Source organism: Clarias gariepinus, chromosome 21 (genome assembly GCF_024256425.1).
Source record: "Clarias gariepinus isolate MV-2021 ecotype Netherlands chromosome 21, CGAR_prim_01v2, whole genome shotgun sequence".
NCBI lineage: Eukaryota > Metazoa > Chordata > Actinopteri > Siluriformes > Clariidae > Clarias > Clarias gariepinus.
The window spans coordinates 27,794,877-27,818,155 of NC_071120.1; the positions used below are offsets into that span (position 1 = coordinate 27,794,877).

A 23,279-nucleotide genomic window follows, 5' to 3' on the forward strand; every position below is an offset into this window, starting at 1 on the left:
GGGGTCAGAGCACAGGGTCAGCCATGATACAGCACCCCTGGAGCAGATAGGGTTTAGGGGCTTGCTCAAGGGTCTAACAATGGCAACCTGGTGGAGCTGGGGCTCAAACTGCAGACCTTCCCATCAGTAACTCAGTGCCTTAACCCTCTGAGCCACCACTGCCCCAAGTGGTGTGCCAACTTAAATTCAAATTATGTGTAGTATCCTGGCTAGAGAGGACTGCTTTGGACAAAGCCCTCATCGTTTCCAGAGCTTTCATTCGACTCCATGGTCTTGTCAGTCCCTGGGCAGTTGTGATAAGGGTTTCCCAGCACTTCCGAATGTGCTGTTCGTCTGACGTGTAAGCACAGAGAAACACTTATCCCTGAGGGGCCGCAGGGATACTTGAACAACCAAGCACTGATAGGGCACTAAAGACATTAAAGCCTTTGCACAGTAAGTGGTATGAAATATTGCAACATGGGCAGAATATGAGAAATTATTTTATCTAGCAAAATTGAGCAAATTATGCCAAACTACCAGGAGCTGGAGGATGAAGGGAAAAAAAACAAAGAAAGAGGAAAGACTTGAGATAAATTATTTATGATTGGCATTGTGAAAGTTCTTTGACCCCTCAGCCGAGACAACCCTGTATTGTAATAACTTGTAAATTTATGTTCAATAAATGTTTTGTCATATTTTTATGTAATTCAATATAACTTCTGTCCGAGACTGGTTCACTTAATGTAGTCAAGGAACTAGCCGCAGAAGATGGAAGGATGAAAATTTGTCCATTTTCATGTTTGAACTCCTACAGTATGCTAGTGAATGTCAGGATGGACAAAAAGAAATGAAAACCACATATACTTGTGTGAGACTTAAACACCTGGCTTAACCTGTTTGGCTGTCAAGTTGTGCATTTGCCACTTTTTTTGAGCTGCGGCTACATAGTTCTATCCAAGTCAAATAATAATAATAATAATAATAATAATAATAATAATAATAATAGCGGGCCGCTTTAACTACTTTGAAAGAAATAGTCAATGGTTCATCACTTGGTGGAACCACACCACTGGAAAAAATAAATAAACAGTAGGCCCAAGTCTCTTCCCTGGCTCACCCACCCAAACAACAACAAAAAAAATCCCAGCTTCTACTGGTATCAGAACGATGTTTACAAAGTCCTCATTAAGGAAAGAAAGTAGATAACAGCACACACACTCACTCACAGACACAGACACACACACATACACACACACACAGTGGGACCATCGGCAGTGAAAACGCAGAACTTCCCAGTTTATAGATAAGGGACCAAGAGAAAGCAAGAGATAGGGAGTGAGAGAGAGAAAACACAAGAAGAAACAAGATGCCACAGTGAAACTCAATGAAGCCGCCCTTCAAACCAAACACCGGAGACGTCAGAGCTGCTTCGAGGGGCTAATGCAGAAATAAATACCTAAGATCTGGAATAGGTGCATTGCAAAACTGCAACCGGTGTCCTTCTATACCTGGAGAAGGACAGAGCTACTGATCTACCAGATCAACCCCAGGACTCAACTCATGTTGCTTATACCAGGAACCACCTGAAACAGAGGGATAACACACAACAACTATTAAAAAAAAAAAGCTTGGATATTGTGTTTTTCTTTCCAGGATATACAGAGAGAATCTACCAAATTCATTTCAATTTTGCACGAAAATTCCTGCAAAATTGCATGAAAATTTCTGCATACTGGATAGTGGTTTCAGCTGATACGTGCTCTTGCATTCCTAACCATGGTGGATGTCAAAGCTTCCTCAATCACCTCCATGGATTGCCTTTTATTCCTCCTTCTCCTTTCAGTGCTTTTCTCTGGTGACGCTAGTCCCATCAGTTCCCCAGAGAGGCACCGAACTGCCCCTGGGCTTGATGATGGACGTGGAGGGGTTGTGGATCCTTCTCTTCTAGAGCAGAATGGTGAGGTGGATATGCAAAATCTGCTGGAGACCCTGCGCGGACAGTTTCTCCGGACCTTCAACCTGACAGGACATGGACCACCCATGCAGCTTGGTGCACCACGAGTGCAGCCGCCAGAATACATGTTGGAACTGTACAACCGGTTTGCTAATGATCGAACATCTATGCCATCTGCAAACATTGTACGGAGCTTCAAAAATGAAGGTGAGGTTTTTCATATTATTGGGGGACACTTTAGGGCATTTGTCCTAAAACTTTTATTTAAAATAATACTGATTTTTGCTAACATTTGCATGTTTTTAAGTACAAGTTGGCTTGACCACACCTAAGGACAATACTATATGTTTCATGATTATGTTCAAGTTAAATCTAGGCATTAAATCTACTTTGAGTCATAAATCAAAGCTGTTACTACTGCCTTCCTCAGAGTACACCCCAAGCAGCATGGGTCCCGATGGCGTGAGACGACACCCTCTCCTTTTCAACATTTCCATCCCAAATCATGAGAGGGTTATGGCTGCTGAGCTTCGTCTCTACACCCTCGTCCAGATCGACAGGCACCTCTACGCTGGGGTTGACCGAACAGTGACTGTTTATGAGGTGGCTCCACGGAATGACAGTTGGTCCGAAGAGGGAGAAGATGAACAGGTGCAGCTAGTGGAGTTGGCATCACGGCAGGTTTACGGCACAGACAACGGCTGGGAAACTTTTGACTTGACTACTGCCATGCAGCACTGGCGCAGTTCCAACTATGGCAACACTCACAGACTGGAGGTTCACATTGCAAGTATAAACGTACAAAATGGGTCAAATTTTGAAGGTCCTGCCACAGGTGGTGACATGGAAATTGATACTAGTCCAGAAGAGAGTCACAAACCTCTGATCATTGTTTTCTCCAATGACCAGAGCATGGATCACAAAGGAGAAAAACAGGAGTTAAATGAAATGATCAAGCACGAAATCCCCAGCACAGATCTGAATGACAATATAGGGGTGGAATTCATGGATCTCCTGGGGGAGCTTGGGAGTATGGGACAAGAAGAAGGTAGCAAAGAAGAGGGACCTGATGAAGAAGCTCTCTTACAGATGCGCTCCAACCTCATCTATGACACAGCCTCCAGGATTCGAAGGAATGCAAAAGGAACCCAGTGCAAGAAGAGTTCACTGTATGTTGATTTTAAGGATATTGGGTGGGACTCTTGGATCTTAGAACCACAAGGCTATGAGGCGTACGAATGCACAGGAGTCTGTACTTACCCCCTAACCAAACATGTCACTCCAACCAAGCACGCCATTGTACAGACTCTGGCCAGTCTTAAAAGTCCAAAAACTGTTTCCAGAGCTTGCTGTGTCCCTACAAAGCTTGACCCCATCTCACTTCTCTACCTGGATGATGCAGGTGTTGTCACCTACCAGTACAAATTTGAAGGCATGGTGGTGGCAGAGTGTGGTTGCAGATAGTCTTTAAATGATTTGGTTGGGAAGTTGTAAGGCTTGGTAAAAGACACTGAGAAATGGAGACACTTCTATGTGTAGGAGGAAAAGAGAATGTTGTTCCAGGTCAACAGGATAAAATTAGATCTCCCACAGTGGAACGTTTGTTCTTTCTTAACTTAACATCATGAATCTAATAAGAACTTTTCTGCCATGGTGATGACTTTGTATCAAACCTTAAAAAAAAGGGACAGCAGAAAAGAAAGAATTATGAAAATGAGACTAGATTTGGAGCTTCTATATAAATATTGTCTTTGGTGAAAATGTGCTTGAAGAAATTTCAAGAAATAAACTGGAAGGCCAAATGTGCAAGTCATGAAAACCCCCTAAACAGTGTCTAAACAGCTAATTCCAGACTTAGGGGAAAGCAATACAGCACTAATTTAACTAAATAAACTCCCTTGAGATGACTACAGTCATAGGCAGAAAACTATTGGCATGTTGCATTATATTTCACGATTTTCTGGGTGGATAGTTGACCTAAACTGTTTAAAGTCAACACCTTTATATGTTATAAGTTCTTTCTCGAAGCAGACATCTCAGAAGCCTGGTTTTGGACAGCCTGTGAAACTGTAAGGTCACTCAGTCAAGGCTTCTGGAAACACCTAGTATCCAGTCTCTGTTGCATTGTATCTACTTCCTTCTCTGCCCTGTGTCAATACAAAGCTTCCTGCGTGACTGAAAGCAGTTGATACAGGCCATCCAAGGCAAAGCAACATGGTTATCTGAGAACTCTTTTTGAGCAACGGAAATGTCTGAAAGTAACCAGAATGATCCAGCGTGAGATGGTCAAACCAGTCAATGCGAAAGAACTGAACTGTATTCCTGTTTTTGTTTTGTATGGACATCCTCTGGACATGCTAAGATGTGTGGACCAATAATGGTCCAGGTATCAGTTAGCGATTGCTACTGCGATGCCTAAACTGAGTCCAAAGAACATTCCTCTGTTTAATGCGCACATGGTCAATCAGATTTATGTATTTTGAAATTGTATTTATGTTTCGCTTCTTTCATGCCTTACCTCAACTTTGTGTAATTTGTAAAGAAACTTTGGAACTGTACTATCCGGCCTAAGAAGTCAGCAAAAGAGCAGACTGAGGAAGTTGAAAGCTCTTTCGAATGTCCGAGGCCCAGAAGACTTCATCATAAGGGTGCTGGTGGGTGTGAGGTGGAGGGGTAGAGGTTATGGGGTTATCTGCATTCTGTTGCCTTGCATGCCGTGAGAGTTATGCTCCCAGGCTTTGAGCGCTCCCTGATAAGAAGGTGTTGGGGCTGAGAAACATGCAAGCGACTATTTCAAGCAACAAGGGTTGTCAAGATTCCACCAGGCGTAAAAACTGCTTCCCTGTAATGTTCCCTGACTCCAATCTCACTGCGGTTGTATAGTACCTTAAATGAGATTTACGCTGCATTTAGAATGGAGGGCGTAGCCTTGAGGGTCCAACAACAGTGACATGCTGTGGAACAGTTTGATACCTTTCTCTAACTGCATACTTTCCATTTACACTTCTTCACAAATCAATGAACTATCAATTTAAAAATGAAAGAAACAAAAGAAAAAACGCAATAGGAAATTATTGGCATGTTCGGTGCTAAATCAACTAAAACAAACCTTTTTGCATTATTTACAACTGTAACATTTTCAGTTCGCAGTAAAACAAAAACATTTTATGAAGAAAAAAAATATACTAGCTATATCACTTATCAACTTTTAACTGTTTAGACTTTTTCTTAAATAGACGCAGCGAATAAACAATTTTATTGTTGGGGGATGGGGGGGGGGGGGGTCAAACCTCCCAGAGATGGTGTGTGGAAGAAAACCTTGGAAGGAACCAGTGGCATGTATACACTTATAGCTAACGTTTATTTAAACATCATAAACTTATGCTAATTAGCAATTACTCTTTAGCACCACTGTGAGAAACATGAACGGTTTCCATTACATTTCAAGCTACAAATGCAACTGACCACAGAGTACCAAATACTGAGGTTTCTGCAAACTTTTCAACATCACTAAACTCCTGACATATGGTCTTCCATACTGCTGCTTTATTAAAAAAAAAAAAAAAAAAAAGCCTATTTATTGAAAAATTATTTATTATTTTTAAATATTTTGTCATTTATGTAAGTATGTATAGCAGTTCATGTAAATAAAATCATTATCTATGTGCAAATAATTTGAACTTGTATTAATAAACGATGTGCTTCATCAGAGTTGTAGTATTGTTATCACCGACCTCTGTTTTACTATTTCTGCTAAATCGCTTCCATCAAGTAATAAGTCTTAGCAGCTTTGATTCATTTTAAAGCTGTCACTTGTACATATTCTGTGCAGATCCCTTTAATGCACTTATATACTGTACACACATTGACAACTCCGAAACCTCAGCTATTTTTAGACGTGACATGTCCAGGGCTCTTTATTTACACACAGCTTGAAAGAGGAGGAATTCATAACTTCTAACTTCTATCTGCTCCGGGGCCATAATTTACACGTGTCAAACAAATCCGAAGGCATGTGGCTGACAGGAAGCTAATGGAAGTCCTGTGGCTGCTTTTATCTGGATTCTGGGACATTTTCCAAGTTTTGGTTGAAGACATTAGGGTAGCATAGAGATACAGTTAAGTCTCTAAATATATTAAACAGACACTGAGGGACACTGTGGTGTGTAATTTTAATAGGTTATAATTGAAATCATTTAAGGTAGAAATTTAACAATCATTGCTTTCACTATCAGGGACAAAAGTAACGTGAGTTTCATTTGCATTTCGTTGCTGCACTTAAGTATTATTTTTAAATATACTTCCACTTAATTACTCAAGTTTTACTTCTTACATCTTAACCAAAACCTTTAACATAGTACAATTTATAAACAATGAAGTTTTTCCCATGGATCTCAATTTCCATTGTAGATTATGTGTTTTGATGAAGTTACAAACAGATAATATGTAATAAGTTAAATATTGGTTACTATAAAATATAATATTAAGTTAACTTGAAATTTGCCACATAAGGTTGCTAAAATCAGCAAATTGGCTTATTAAATGTGTTCTGTTTTTTTTATTTAGGCTGTGGAATTAACGCATTAACTCAGCAAGTTAGTTACATTTTGGAAAATAATTGTAAAAATAAATACCCGGTTAAAAAAATCTATTACTTCAAATTGGTTATTAAACGAATTATAAAATTGTCTAAATTAGCAGATTTTTGTTTTATGACTGAATGCTTTTAATTTCTTTTTCCACTTTTTTTCTATAATTAGCAAGTACAGTAGTTTGAGAAGATTTAGCTTTGTTTTGCTTTATTTACTTTTTCCTATTTTTGTTTTTTTTATGATCCATTTTCACCAATTATTTACGACATCTCTAAGTATTCTCATTCAAGATTTTTTTCCCCCAACCACAAATAGGAAATTGGTTTATCACAGTAATATAATATAAAAATTTTGATTAATTTGAATACATTTTATCATAAGGTAGTGCAAAGTAACATAATTGGGAGTCTAGTATGTAAACAAAATCTAAATATTTCAATCAGTGCAATGATACAGTCAGAGCAGAATGCGAGTAAAACATAACATTTATGCAGAATAGATATTCAGCTTATTGAAAATTAAAAAGCTCAGTTAATTAATTCATGTGTACATCAGTTTCAAGTGCTTCAGTTGAAATTAATTAGCGCTGTTTGTTTTAGTTCATTCAATATGACTTGGTTGTGTAAGGGTCCTCCACTAGAGGTCACTGTTTTTAGTTTGTAGTTTTTGTTGGCCGACTCAGTTTCCCAGCAGGCACCTCGGTCAGGTGATGCAGTGCACACCTGAACCGAGGTAGCCATCAACCAATCTATAAATAGCTGTTTAGACTGGGAAACTGGGTCGAGCATTTTTGGGTAAAACCACTGTCAGTTATGTGGGCATTTTGGTTTGTTTTTATTTGTTTAATTTGTATTTTGATTTTAGTTGTGTTAACTTGGGCTCTCTTATTGGCAATGTCTCTGTGTATGTTTTGTGTGTCTGTGTTAGTGGAGCTGATTCGGTCCTGTCCTCCTGTGTTCTTGTGGTTAGCTAGAGCAGGTAAGCAGTTAGGTGTATGTGTGGCTAGGAGCATGATTAGCTAAATGCTATGTTGAGTTTATAGTACAGTTACAGTACTAGCATGCTTCTAGCCATAGCCCTTCTGTGTCTCTAGCTATCCTGTGTTTCCTCTCTCCCGAGTTGCCCAGTGAGCCTAGCCTTTAGGTGTCCCCTAGCCTAGCCTTTGATGTGTCCTGAACCTAGCCTTTGATGTGTCCTGAGCCTAGCCTTTGATGTGTCCTGAGCCTAGCCTTTGATGTGTCCTGAGCCTAGCCTTTGATGTGTCCTGAGCCTAGCCTTTGATGTGTCCTGAGCCTAGCCTTTGATGTGTCCTGAGCCTAGCCTTTGATGTGTCCTGAGCCTAGCCTTTGATGTGTCCTGAGCCTAGCCTTTGATGTGTCCTGAGCCTAGCCTTTGATGTGTCCTGAGCCTAGCCTTTGCTGGTCCCCTAGCCTAGCCTATGATGGTCCCCTAGCCTAGCCTATGAGGGCCCCCTAGCCTAGCCTATGAGGGCCCCCTAGCCTAGCCACTGGGTATCCCTTGTCTGTGTTTCCTCTCCCCCTAGCGTCCCAGTGTGCCTAGGTTTAGAGTGCGGTCCCTCCGGGCTTTGGAGTAACGACTAGCTTGTGAGTGCTGCCTCGCTTAGCCTTGGAGGGCTGCCTCGCCTAGCCACTGGGTAGTCTTTGTCTGTGTTTCTGTGCCCCTATTCCCTAGTGTGTTTAAGCTAGTAGGTAAGTATAGCTTAGTGCATGTTGGGGCTGAAGACATGCTTAGCTAGGTGTATGTGTAGCTAACTGCCATGGTTAAGCAATGCTTAACCATGTTTAGCTAGAAGCCATGCCTAGCTGATTGCCATGTCTTTAGCCCTTGTCCTGTCCCTCTCTTGGTCTCTCGTCTCGTCATTACGTGTCTCCTGTCCTCTCCAGTGTCTCCAGTGTCTCCAGTGTCTCCAGTGTCTCCTGTGTCTCTAGTGTCTCTAGTGTCTCCTGTGTCTCTAGTGTCTCCTGTGTCTCTAGTGTCTCCTGTGTCTCCTGTTCTCCCTAGTGTCTCGTTTCAGCTCCACACCTCGTTTATGTCCTGTTGTGTTTGTCCCCCTGTTATGTGTCTCGCCGCAGGGCGTGTTATGTGTCTCGCCGCAGGGCGTGTTAGGTGTCTCGCCGCAGGGCGTGTTAGGTGTCTCGCCGCAGGGCGTGTTAGGTGTCTCGCCGCAGGGCGTGTTAGGTGTCTCGCCGCAGGGCGTGTTAGGTGTCTCGCCGCAGGGCGTGTTAGGTGTCTCGCCGCAGGGCGTGTTAGGTGTCTCGCCGCAGGGCGTGTTAGGTGTCTCGCCGCAGGGCGTGTTAGGTGTCTCGCCGCAGGGCGTGTTAGGTGTCTCGCCGCAGGGCGTGTTAGGTGTCTCGCCGCAGGGCGTGTTAGGTGTCTCGCCGCAGGGCGTGTTAGGTGTCTCGCCGCAGGGCGTGTTAGGTGTCTCGCCGCAGGGCGTGTTAGGTGTCTCGCCGCAGGGCGTGTTAGGTGTCTCGCCGCAGGGCGTGTTAGGTGTCTCGCCGCAGGGCGTGTTAGGTGTCTCGCCGCAGGGCGTGTTAGGTGTCTCGCCGCAGGGCGTGTTAGGTGTCTCGCCGCAGGGCGTGTTAGGTGTCTCGCCGCAGGGCGTGTTAGGTGTCTCGCCGCAGGGCGTGTTAGGTGTCTCGCCGCAGGGCGTGTTAGGTGTCTCGCCGCAGGGCGTGTTAGGTGTCTCGCCGCAGGGCGTGTTAGGTGTCTCGCCGCAGGGCGTGTTAGGTGTCTCGCCGCAGGGCGTGTTAGGTGTCTCGCCGCAGGGCGTGTTAGGTGTCTCGCCGCAGGGCGTGTTAGGTGTCTCGCCGCAGGGCGTGTTAGGTGTCTCGCCGCAGGGCGTGTTAGGTGTCTCGCCGCAGGGCGTGTTAGGTGTCTCGCCGCAGGGCGTGTTAGGTGTCTCGCCGCAGGGCGTGTTAGGTGTCTCGCCGCAGGGCGTGTTAGGTGTCTCGCCGCAGGGCGTGTTAGGTGTCTCGCCGCAGGGCGTGTTAGGTGTCTCGCCGCAGGGCGTGTTAGGTGTCTCGCCGCAGGGCGTGTTAGGTGTCTCGCCGCAGGGCGTGTTAGGTGTCTCGCCGCAGGGCGTGTTAGGTGTCTCGCCGCAGGGCGTGTTAGGTGTCTCGCCGCAGGGCGTGTTAGGTGTCTCCCCTTGTCTGTGTCTTGCCAGAGAGCTCCTGTTAGCACAAAGTTAAGTATCATTTAAGTTTGTTTGTTCCTTTGGTTGTATCTTTATTTATACTTTGTTTAATTATCATTAAAAAGACTCTTTTTTTGGTTACACCACCCCTCTGCCTCTATGCCTGCTCCTTCCGCCCACGGCGTCAACACCTGCCTTTACACCCAGAACGTGACAGAATGCTCGACCTACCAAGGCATAGCAGAGGGGGCTGGGACTAAAGCGGCAGCCTCACGTGGAGGCCACAGCTGCAGCACCCTTCAGGCCTCACGTGGAGGCCACAGCTGCAGCACCCTTCAGGCCTCACGTGGAGGCCACAGCTGCAGCACCCTTCAGGCCTCACGTGGAGGCCACAGCTGCAGCACCCTTCAGGCCTCACGTGGAGGCCACAGCTGCAGCACCCTTCAGGCCTCACGTGGAGGCCACAGCTGCAGCACCCTTCAGGCCTCACGTGGAGGCCACAGCTGCAGCACCCTTCAGGCCTCACGGGGAGGCCACAGCTGCAGCACCCTTCAGGCCTCACGGGGAGGCCACAGCTGCAGCACCCTTCAGGCCTCACGGGGAGGCCACAGCTGCAGCACCCTTCAGGCCTCACGGGGAGGCCACCGCTGCAGCACCCTTCAGGCCTCACGGGGAGGCCACCGCTGCAGCACGCTTCGAGCCTCACGGGGAGGCCACCGCTGCAGCACGCTTCGAGCCTCACGGGGAGGCCACCGCTGCAGCACGCTTCGAGCCTCACGGGGAGGCCACCGCTGCAGCACGCTTCGAGCCTCACGGGGAGGCCACCGCTGCAGCACGCTTCGAGCCTCACGGGGAGGCCACCGCTGCAGCACGCTTCGAGCCTCACGGGGAGGCCACCGCTGCAGCACGCTTCGAGCCTCACGGGGAGGCCACCGCTGCAGCACGCTTCGAGCCTCACGGGGAGGCCACCGCTGCAGCACGCTTCGAGCCTCACGGGGAGGCCACCGCTGCAGCACGCTTCGAGCCTCACGGGGAGGCCACCGCTGCAGCACGCTTCGAGCCTCACGGGGAGGCCACCGCTGCAGCACGCTTCGAGCCTCACGGGGAGGCCACCGCTGCAGCACGCTTCGAGCCTCACGGGGAGGCCACCGCTGCAGCACGCTTCGAGCCTCACGGGGAGGCCACCGCTGCAGCACGCTTCGAGCCTCACGGGGAGGCCACCGCTGCAGCACGCTTCGAGCCTCACGGGGAGGCCACCGCTGCAGCACCCGCCGAGCGCCTCGAGGAGGTCCCAGCAGCAGCAGCCGCCGAGCGCCTCGAGGAGGTCCCAGCAACACCAGCAGGCCTCATGTGGAGGCCCCCACCTTCGTCCAGTAGCCCTTATTCAAGGCTCACCGCCTTCGGAGCGACACCCCAGCACAGCGTCCAGCACCCGGCTTCGATGTCGGGCACCCACCGCTGCACGGCGGAGGAAAAGCCAGTACTGCATCGGCCGCCCGGATTGGGGGACAACACAGCACTGTCTTCAAGGGCTCTACTTCTCAGAGCAATACAGTGCTGCCCCCTCCGCCCGGCCTACAACAGCGATCCGGTGCTGCCTCCGCCACACAGTTGACTATGGGAGCTAGCCCGTCAGGGTCGGGTGAAGGGACACCAGGGAAGTGCCCTGGGACCACCAATAGCGCTCCGGAGGAGCGGTTTAAGGGGGGGGGTACTGTAAGGGTCCTCCACTAGAGGTCACTGTTTTTAGTTTGTAGTTTTTGTTGGCCGACTCAGTTTCCCAGCAGGCACCTCGGTCAGGTGATGCAGTGCACACCTGAACCGAGGTAGCCATCAACCAATCTATAAATAGCTGTTTAGACTGGGAAACTGGGTCGAGCATTTTTGGGTAAAACCACTGTCAGTTATGTGGGCATTTTGGTTTGTTTTTATTTGTTTAATTTGTATTTTGATTTTAGTTGTGTTAACTTGGGCTCTCTTATTGGCAATGTCTCTGTGTATGTTTTGTGTGTCTGTGTTAGTGGAGCTGATTCGGTCCTGTCCTCCTGTGTTCTTGTGGTTAGCTAGAGCAGGTAAGCAGTTAGGTGTATGTGTGGCTAGGAGCATGATTAGCTAAATGCTATGTTGAGTTTATAGTACAGTTACAGTACTAGCATGCTTCTAGCCATAGCCCTTCTGTGTCTCTAGCTATCCTGTGTTTCCTCTCTCCCGAGTTGCCCAGTGAGCCTAGCCTTTAGGTGTCCCCTAGCCTAGCCTTTGATGTGTCCTCAGCCTAGCCTTTGATGTTTCCTGAACCTAGCCTTTGATGTGTCCTGAGCCTAGCCTTTGATGTGTCCTGAGCCTAGCCTTTGATGTGTCCTGAGCCTAGCCTTTGATGTGTCCTGAGCCTAGCCTTTGCTGGTCCCCTAGCCTAGCCTATGATGGTCCCCTAGCCTAGCCTATGATGGTCCCCTAGCCTAGCCTATGATGGTCCCCTAGCCTAGCCTATGATGGTCCCCTAGCCTAGCCTTTGATGGTCCCCTAGCCTAGCCTTTGATGGTCCCCTAGCCTAGCCTTTGATGGTCCCCTAGCCTAGCCTATGAGGGCCCCCTAGCCTAGCCACTGGGTATCCCTTGTCTGTGTTTCCTCTCCCCCTAGCGTCCCAGTGTGCCTAGGTTTAGAGTGCGGTCCCTCCGGGCTTTGGAGTAACGACTAGCTTGTGAGTGCTGCCTCGCTTAGCCTTGGAGGGCTGCCTCGCCTAGCCACTGGGTAGTCTTTGTCTGTGTTTCTGTGCCCCTATTCCCTAGTGTGTTTAAGCTAGTAGGTAAGTATAGCTTAGTGCATGTTGGGGCTGAAGACATGCTTAGCTAGGTGTATGTGTAGCTAACTGCCATGGTTAAGCAATGCTTAACCATGTTTAGCTAGAAGCCATGCCTAGCTGATTGCCATGTCTTTAGCCCTTGTCCTGTCCCTCTCTTGGTCTCTCGTCTCGTCATTACGTGTCTCCTGTCCTCTCCAGTGTCTCTAGTGTCTCTAGTGTCTCTAGTGTCTCCTGTGTCTCTAGTGTCTCCTGTTCTCCCTAGTGTCTCGTTTCAGCTCCACACCTCGTTTATGTCCTGTTGTGTTTGTCCCCCTGTTATGTGTCTCGCCGCAGGGCGTGTTATGTGTCTCGCCGCAGGGCGTGTTATGTGTCTCGCCGCAGGGCGTGTTATGTGTCTCGCCGCAGGGCGTGTTATGTGTCTCGCCGCAGGGCGTGTTATGTGTCTCGCCGCAGGGCGTGTTATGTGTCTCGCCGCAGGGCGTGTTAGGTGTCTCGCCGCAGGGCGTGTTAGGTGTCTCGCCGCAGGGCGTGTTATGTGTCTCCCCTTGTCTGTGTCTTGCCAGAGAGCTCCTGTTAGCACAAAGTTAAGTATCATTTAAGTTTGTTTGTTCCTTTGGTTGTATCTTTATTTATACTTTGTTTAATTATCATTAAAAAGACTCTTTTTTTTGGTTACACCACCCCTCTGCCTCTATGCCTGCTCCTTCCGCCCACGGCGTCAACACCTGCCTTTACACCCAGAACGTGACAGGTTGCATAAAGTCCTGCTAAAAACATGCAGGTTCAAAGCTTTTCAAAAGAAAGATATACTGTATAGCGTTTTGCAATCAAATAAGCTTAATTTTTCCCCATAAATCTGCCTAACCACATATTCCATATTTTTCTTAATGCAGCCTTGAATGCCCAGGAAAAATAGAAAAATATACTTTTGTGGCGAATCTCTGCTGTGTTCTCACATCCAGAACAAAAGAGCAGGTCATATGGTAAGCTACTGCAAGGATGTGAAACACAAGCAACTGCTAATTGTGTAAATAGAATCCAAGGTTTAAACAGACTCATTCAGATCATCATCAAAAAATGCGGTCTGTAATTGGTGATGAATTCATCCTGCAAGTCTCATTGCCACATAAAACCACATTAAAACCAAATTGATTTCCTGGAAACTGTGTAAAAAACAGCAAAAATTCCATATTGTGCAACTCTTGTTTATGGTAAACAGAAATAAGGCATCAGAATCAGACATGTCTTATTGTGTAGTTCATTTGCACATACAAGGAATCTGTTGTGGTGACAGAAGCTTCCAGAGAGGACAGCACACACAGCAGAAAACCACCAACAAATGGAGCAGGATGTGGGGTTTTAAAACAAGTAAGACTGTAAGTATTGCATAGTATTCCACCTATTGCACATCATAATATTGTAACATTGTGTTCGGTGCTCTGTAGAGCAAATCAGACCGCAAAAGTTCAAAGAAAAGATGGGTTGGATCTGATGAGTCCTAAGTGATTTTTCTCTCCCATCAGCTCAGTGGTTTCTACTTAGTAGTATGAGTAACTGTGCCTTATTTTATCCCTGTCGTTAATTACTTTCCTATAATAGCATGATGTGAATGTGTTTTATTTATTACTGTGTTACTCCGGAATTATCAGGTTGACAATTTTGGTCAGAGGAACCAGAAAGACATACGTACATATGTATGTGTGTGTATGTATGGATGTACATATATTTGCATGTATTAATTGATTAACTGATTGATTGATTAAGATGGAATATGGGTGTTATTTATTATAAACACTCATATAAAGAATGTAATAAGTTGAAATCTATAACTGGGGTATTTAACCATAATCCAACTGACCTGCGTGACCGTCTTTCCTCTAAATTTAACTCAATTCCATATTCAGACACACACAATGATAAATAACTGCAGTCCAGGATGTTTAGTGAAATCGTGTGAAAAGCTAAATACAGCATTCTAGGGTTCAAGCACCCTGTCCAAATCCTCAAACCCCTCCTAAAGCTTCCGTAAAGAGCCTTTGAGCTTGTCCTATTAACAAACTATTTACAAATCCCCTAAGAGCAAAAAACAAAAACAAAACTCACATCTGGACAGTGTCAACTCACAACGAAACCTCCCGGGTGTTCTGATGAAATGGGAAGCTAAGTGTGTACGATAACATTATTATTAATGCACTTGTCCTAAAATCTTATCATTATAGTTTCTACAGAAACAGTTCATTCAGAGAAAGCTGTACACAAACACATGCTAGTAATTTGATTAAAACAATGACTAACTATGGTACGAAAAGCCATGCGAAGACCAGAGACGGAGGGACAACAGAAGAGGACCGAGTACTCAGCCTTTGGGGACACTAGTAGAGAGTCTGCATGAAGCAGAGGTGGATCCCGTCCATGTCACCCAAAGCTCATGAGCCTTATAGTTCGATTAGAAATCAAAACTAGTCAATTTACCTCAAATCACACATGACAGGTTCTCCAAAAAAGATAATTATCTGATGTTTCCCAAATTGGCTTTATGCTCGAAAAAGTTTCCGTAGCACACACACCCAAAAAGTGCATGCTGACATTGATAGAAAGGAGTCAGAACATGCAGTGCATAGGTGAAGACCAGACAGTTCGGTCATGCGCCATTTGCCCAGATACCCTGGCGAATGCCCCAAAGCCCATGCATCAAAGGATCAGAGCACAAGAGAAAAGCCAAGCAATATCACTGTAAGCGGGTGGTTTTAATGTTATGGCTCATCAATGATTACATAATGTCATAAAGGGAGAACATTTCCAGGAATGTTATAATCCAAATAACTTCCTGCCTAATCATATAATAGTGTCCTGATTATACTTCCTTTCAGTTTTCGTGACACTCAGATGTAAGAATTTTATACTACCTGGTTCTAAAGGACAGAACATTTCACACCAGCTTTGATTCACTCATGTTGCTACACGGAGTTCTCAGTGAGCAAGCTCATCAGTATTGGTTTAAAAAAACACTCACTGCTTCTTAGGAAAAATTTAAAACACCAAACTAAACATTAACAGATGGCAGTAATAGCTGATCAATCACAGAATAGCTCCTGATTCCCAGGAACTCTAGAATGGATTAATTGCGAGACCATGACAATGTGCGTATTTTTGCATCATTTTTATTTGTAACATGGTGTGTTTAAAAACAAAAAAAATGTGTGGAGTTACCATGAACATATCATCGAGTCACATGGTTAGGTGTAATGTTAAATATAATTAAATCATTAAAATATAAAAAAATTAATAACATTTTTTGCATACATACTTTATATTTGAAGTTAATACGACTTTAAAGCAACAGAATAGCAATATTTATTCACAGGATTTCATCATATTTTTAAACAAAAAAAAAGAACAAAGTACCATTGGCAGTATGACCATGCCTACAATGTAGGTGAGGGATAAATGTTACTTATATTCTGTTGTTTTTTTGTTTTGAGTTGAAATTTTGAAAATACGAAGATGCATTTGCACATATTTAATCGCAGAAGTTAGATCACATATCTGGCATACAGTACATTGTTACGTGTTTGCAGCATGCATTCCTGGATGTCCGGAGGCAAGCAAAAAGCAGCGGTGATGAAGCTGGTACAGCTAAGAAGAGCCAAGCAATAATGATGAAGACAAAAGTGACACTTATTGAGAGTGAGGTGAAAAGATGACCGACATTGCTTGTTCTTTTAACATGAATTGTTCAACCATCGGCACGATTCTGAAGAACAAATATGAGGTTATAGAACATGTTAGTTTTACACTGTGTATAGCCAATTGTGTTAGGATCCTAATACCTAGCCAGTGTTTGTTGGACTTACGAACAAATTGGACTTATGAACGAGCTCTTGGAATGGAAATCGTTCATATGTTGGGGACTTAATACCAATTGTTGTTTAGCAAAAATCAATGCTAAGTGAACTGCTGGGTTTATAACAATGTTTAGAAAAGCTTAGTAAAGTTATTGATAAGGTTTTATATTTATCTATATTTTTTAAAAAGAATTCTGAAAATTTCATAGCAGTATTTAGTTAAAAATCTTGTTTTGAGTCTGTTTTGTAGTACACTGGGTCCTAAATTATTAAATAATTTTCCATCCAAAAGGTTGAGCATGCACACCTAAAAAATTTATATTCCTGTGTTAATAATTGGGGTCTAGCCCCATCCGGTGAAATTCAGATGAATAACCATCCACTCCCATTCTGAATGAGAAAAAAACTTTTACCAAAACTCTCTAATATATATATATATGTGTGTGTGTGTAAGTTTTTTGAATTTGACCTCATTTAGTGGGGAAAAGGTTTACCTTTAACTGTGCAAAGAGAAAAACTTTCACCAACTTTGCACCATCGCCCCACAGTGATAAGTACAGTATTGAGGAAACCACAGCCCTCTACATGAACAAAGGCGGATGGCGACTGAGCCACGGCTGCTGCAACGTGATTATTTACACAGCGGATATGCTGTAATTGCCTTTAATGAAGCAGGAGGGATCTCTGGCAGACGGCCCAGCTTGCTCGACCCCATTCAGCTCGCCACGGGATTCAGTGATGTAAGAGATAAAGAGAAGGAGTGATGAGGAGCGCGATAGAGGACGCAGCCGTCGACAGAGACGTCACAGGGGCGTGCGGTCATTACCAGAGAGTACTGTGGGCTACGTGTGGGACGGCAGGAAGGCTGTCTGGACTCCTTTGGCACACGTTTACACGCGTACACACGCAAGAAAATTTCACCGCTATATCCTAAAAATGCAACAGGATTTATGACATCCCTGCACAAGCACTTATACAGTATATATAACAAATACAGTAACTAAGCCAATGGATAAAGTAATCTGGAATGATTGACAGTTAAGCACCGCCCTCTTTATCTTGTCTACTATTAAAATTCTAGCTGGAAAGATGTACAGAATCCTCACTTTCTCTCCCGATAAAATAAGAATGCTTTGAGCTCATTGATGTGAAATAAATTCTAGCAGTGTATGTTTAACATTAGATGAGCACTTCATTCATTAGTTACTGTATGCTAGTGAATTTTCAGTGCAGAAACTGGTCTATGTATATGCATGGGGTTTATTAGGAACCAAAAGAGATTCACATTTTAATAAATAGACACTAAAAAGTTTTTAAGTAAACATTAAAAAAAAATATATATACACACACACACACACACACACACACACATCCGCTAAACTATGGGGGAAAATGCTAATAAAAATATACTAAGCATTTTATTTTACGTTTATTTTGTATACTACATGGTGTACTTCAAGGCTCGATTCTGGGTCAGCGCTTGTTCAATTGCTAAATATTCTATTCTCTAATTTTAATGGATAAAATGATCTGTATTTTGATCTCACGCAGATCTGTTTGTTGGTAAAACCTGATGCCCACAACTGAATTAGTAACTCACTGGGCTACATTGACCCACATCTTTTGATTGGAAATAAATGTTTATGTTATATTCCCCATAAGAACAATCTACAGCATAAACAGGAAACGCAGTCAAAACAACAAATCCTACTGTTTCTACAGAATTCCTTGGAATACAAACCAACAACCGAGATGTGACAAAGTTAAAGTAGTGGAAACAACCCAGTGTTCATACCGTACAACCGCTAAGCAAGAAAGATTGATTATATTATCAGTACTATCGGTGATAATGAAAAAGGCCAAATTAGGCTTTTTTTTTTAATATTGTGTTATCCTTTTTAATTACTTTTTTCCTAACAATTTGTAGTTAATCATCTAAACTGTAATATGTAATGTTTTTATAATGATTTTTTTTAATAAATGAAATATACTATTTAACGTAAATATAAAAATTTATTTAGTTTGCTTTATAATAAATTATGAAACATTACTGCACCACTTGTTCTCAAACCTATATTTATATAGTGTTACTGTATATACAGTATCACGTTTTCTAGAAATGTCAGACTAATCCAAAAGAAACACAGACTGGGGTGCACTAATTTAACTGAAATTAAACAGTATTAAACTTTTTTCCGTTCGACCTGATCAACAGGAAAATGGGACTTAACATTAGTCACCTTTTATCAGGCAGCTGACAGGCTGAGCATCGACCAAACACCCAGTCTTTAATACTGTGGACATTCTGTTAATGAACATCACATCAGTCTGTCACCAGGGGAGCACTTCTTTCATTAAGATAATTAAAATAATTTAAAACAGGATGTTTTATGGTGAGAATGAATTATGAAGTAAAGGTTTAGATAAAGTATCAGTAACAGAATGATGTTGTCCAAAAATGTTACAGTATTCAAAACAAAACAATACTACTTAATTAAACCTTTAGAAAATATACTGTAGATGATTTAAGTGATGAAATTATGTTGTGTAAATATAACGTTTGTTACAGTTAGCAGAGAATTATTTTTTTTTGTTTAAAGTAACTATCTTACATTATACATTCTCTAAAAGTCTGCACTATTTACCATTAACTAGAATATGACAAAAACTTCGAAGCACTTTTTTTTAAGTGTCTCTGGATAAAAGCGTCTGCCAAATGCCTAAATGTAAATATGAATATAAATGCTGCCGAGTCTATTTATTTGAGCTTTTGGAACTAATCTAGTGTAACCTGGCCATATACAAAGACAACAGCTCATATAGCTAGCTGTTATTTGCAAATACTTAAAACATGATTTTTCAAATAAGATTTTCAAGGAAGCGAAAAAGACAAATTGCTAACAGTAATTTATACTGAACACATAAGTCACCTATAAGTCACTGCTTACTCGTTTACTTTGGTTACTCTGTCAGAAAGCTCTGGATTTCTCAACCGCATGGCACAGTCACATAGCTGGGAAACTTCAGATTTTCTTTCATTCCAGTTAAACTTCTAAAACAAACCTCAGCCAAAAAAAAAAAAGAAAAAAAAAAAAAGAAAAAGACACCCACACACAAACGAAGGTACAGAAGCAGGAAAGTCTGTTGCATTAGGTGTTAATCTGTTAATCTTGCACTGAAGATAACAATGGATCAGCTTGGGGAATTCTATAAAAACAAAACCAGATGACGTCTGAAGTACCGAGAAAAGCAGCTAATCTAAAATAGTTTCTCATTTTGTCAGGTTTTATCTAATACTAACTATAATAATAATAACACAGCCGGAGGCCAAACGTTTTGAGAACGACATAAATATAAATTTTTAGAAAATCTGGACTTATGACACAGCCCATTCTTACATAATCATTGCTTGGAGTGTGTCAGAATGTATGGGTTTCTCAGTAAGATTTAGATCTGGGGAGTTAAATTTTTTCAATTTCAATTTTATTTATATAGCGCTTTTAACAATGGTCATTGTCTCAAGGCAGATAGTCATTGTCTTAAAGCAGGGTACATGTCCAGTCATTGCAAGGAGCTCCATCATGGCAAGGAGCTCTATCATGCTGGAAAAGGTATTGTTCATCACCAAACTGTTCTTGGATGGTTGGGATAAGTTGCTCTCGGAGGATTTTTTTGTACCATTCTTTATTCATGGCCGTGTTCTTAGGGAAAAATTGTGAGTGAGCCAACTCCCCTGGCTGAGAAGCAACACCAGGGGAAGGTGTCAGGATGCTTTACGGCAGGCATGACACAGAACTGATGCTCACCTTCATACATTTTAAGAAAGGCAGCAAAGAAGTCACTTCTCTCCAGGTAAAACTTGTCCAGAGTAGGACAGGTGAGCGCTACCATCGTCATGCGTCATGCCAACAGTGAGGCATCCTCAGCAACTTCTCCCCAACCATCCATGGACAGTTTGGTGATAACCTTTTCCAGCATGATGGAGCACCTTGCCATGAGGCAGAAGTGATACAGTAACTAAGTGGCTCAGGGAACAAAATATGGCCATGGCCTAAGAAGTAACATATTAAACAAAGCAAAGTTTGATCACTTTAATTAGTCATAATTTTATTAAACCTATAAAAAGAGATATTAATTCAGTGTGACCGGAGCGCAACAGAAATGATTAAAACTCCCTTATAAATTGACTCTATTTTATTGATGCATGTCATTAAACATGATAATGGACGACTAATCGGAAGATCCAGGGATCAAACCCCAGCACCACCAAGTTGCCATTGTTGGGCCCTTGAGCAAGGACCTTAACTCCTAACTGCTCAGATGTATAATAAAATAAAAATGTTGCTCTGGATAAGGGTGTCTGCCAAATCTCATAAAAGTAAATGGAGTGAAGGAGCTTGAAGTTAAGATGTGTATGAGGAGAATTAGGTGTCTACACCACTGCTTCCCAACCCTACCCTTTGCACCTACTCGTTGTATTTTTTGAGTTTCTTTACCTACCAGCACACCTGATTCAACTAATTAGCTAATTAATGGCCTTTTCTGAACCGACATGGGTGTGGTCGAGCAGGGAAAACAGTGCCGTGTGCAGGAACTGCTCGTTTAAACAAAGAAATTTAGGTGTTTATGGAACTCTTAGCTTAAGTGCAACATTTTAAAGAAATTCCTGGTCATGAAAGTCCATTAAGCCTTTTCAACTCTAAGAAACAACAAGACGACAATGACCTCCAGTGGAGTTCTAGAGAAATGACTGTACTCCCCCCCTCCCCTGCCCCCACCCCAGGAGACCCCACTGCGGAAGAACAATGCCCTGGGTTATGGTTTTGGTCAGGCTGGATTTGATGTTTAAACTGAACACACGGTGGTGTTTATTTGGGACAGATGCTCATAAATAAAATGGTATGTTTCAGTCAAGGTCTGTGGGAATTATAATACATACCAGATGTTTCACAGTGAGTCTGTGAAATGCACCTCGAGTCATGTGTTCTCTTCAGCATTTATATGGTTTTCAGGGTGAATGAAAAAAAAAACAGAGCCTCATACCTTCTGAGATGAATGTTCCATCAAAAGCAATGATGGGGGAGGGGAGGGAATAAACGTCCACTGGAAAAGAACATGCATACTTTAAAAAAGTACTATGAAGCATTATAAAAGCCATGTTTATAAGGTTACACCACATGCATACACACGTATCTGCTAACTTTCAGTTCTTACAACACAATACAAAACATAATTAACACCACAATTATCATCACAAGCTGCGAGTCACAACCCAAAGGGTTATTCTCGTCCTGCTGTTACAGGCAAACACCCTGTTCTTCGTAGGCTTCTTCTTTCAGCTGGAACAAACACTGAAATGGACTGAAATGATGTCTGTAAACCTCAAACCTCTCTGGAGGCGGAGCTTGTCTAAAACAGAGGCGTGTTATAGTTACAAATGATTTTTACCTTGAACTTAAGCACATACAGTATTTTATAACTGACTATTAATTATTAACACCATTCGTTTAAAAATGCAACAAGGACATCCAAGGAGATGCAGCTTAATCAGAGATATTGCATACTTTAAGGACTGTTTTTTTTTTTTTCTTATTAAATGATGAATACATTTTAGAAAATGAGCGCTTGGTCAGATTAGCCTACAAACCATGGATGTTGTCTTTCCAGGAGAGTTTCTTTTCACAAACTCTAACATAAGTTAACAAATCCAAACCGCAAAGTAGCAACGTGTTCGAACAACTGTCAATATCTTGCTCGGGCATTTAAATTTCATAACCTTGATTTTAACCTCTTGGCTTGAACTGATGTAAAAATAATAATATTGTACTGGATCAAGTGCTATCCTTTAACCTGTGAGTCAGTGATTACAACTAGAACTTTTTTCAGGTGTTTCAATCAGGCCCCTTCACAGGTCCACAGTGATCTTAAGGCTTCAGCATACCAAGACATCTTGGACAATGCTTCCAATGCTTACAACTTTGTGGTAACAGTTTGGTGAAGACCCTTTTCTATTCCAACATGACAGAGCCCAAGTACACAAAGCAAGGACTATAAAGACATGGTTTTATGAGTTTATTGTGGAAGAACTTAACTGGCCCTAACACAGGGCCCTGGCCTCAACCCCATCGAGCACGTTTGGGATGAACTGGAATGGGGATTGCGAGCCAGGCCTTCTCGTCCAACATCAGTGCCTGACCTCATAAACGCTCTACATGAATGGATTTCCACAGAAACACTCCAACATCCTGTGGATGGCCTTCCAAGATGAATGGAAGCTGTTATAGCTGAAAAAAGGAGAGCGACCCAGTATTGAAGTGTTCTTTGTCCATACTGTATAGTGTATAATCATTCTGTCATTAAATGAGCTAACAATTCAATACGGATACATAATCAATACGGATAATGACTTGACAAAAAAAACAGTGACTTGATATTGCTTTTAGTGTCTAAGAACTTTATGGTCATCTATGAACACTTGGTCATGGATAAAACTAAAGAGCTCTCATCTGGGGGGCGGGAGCGGTGTTGGTACTCTGTTAACATTAATATTAAGCACTATCAGACCCATGATAACAATGATAATATGTTTTCATGTACCAACAAGTGTCATATTTAATACAAGTTTAATATAATATACGCTTCATACAGTACAATTCTTCTTTCAGTTTTTCAACTTTCACCTGTTTACCATTTTATCTGTTGAAATAAACATGAGATTTTCAGCTCAAATATAAACAGATTTTTTGTTAGCATTACACTTAATATTGGACACGATGCAGTTTTGTGCTAATAATGATGAGCATAGATCACAACAGAATGAGCATGCTAAGCTACGGCCGTGAAACAGTTGTGTAGGCACATGATTAAAAATATAGAATCATGTGATGCTGCTAAAATGTTAATTAGTTTAAAATATTTAACTAAAATATTACATGTACATATTAAGAAA

At 42.8% G+C, this 23,279-nt stretch overlaps 1 protein-coding gene across 1 annotated transcript; it reads left to right on the plus strand.

Annotated features, from left to right (window-relative positions):
• Positions 1-1,076: 1,076 nt before the first annotated feature.
• Positions 1,077-5,075, plus strand: bmp10 (bone morphogenetic protein 10). Its single transcript, XM_053481029.1, has 2 exons — positions 1,077-2,143; positions 2,367-5,075. The coding sequence occupies exons 1-2, from the start codon at positions 1,759-1,761 to the stop codon at positions 3,398-3,400; spliced, it is 1,419 nt and encodes a 472-aa protein (XP_053337004.1). The 5' UTR covers positions 1,077-1,758; the 3' UTR covers positions 3,401-5,075.
• Positions 5,076-23,279: the final 18,204 nt, after the last annotated feature.

Bases quoted from the DNA above. Each gene is read 5' to 3' on its own strand.
- bmp10 (XM_053481029.1), top strand. From the start codon at position 1,759: ATGGTGGATGTCAAAGCTTCCTCAATCACCTCCATGGATTGCCTTTTA. The intron at 2,144-2,366 runs GTGAGGTTTTTC...TGCCTTCCTCAG, and splicing joins ACGGAGCTTCAAAAATGAAG to AGTACACCCCAAGCAGCATG.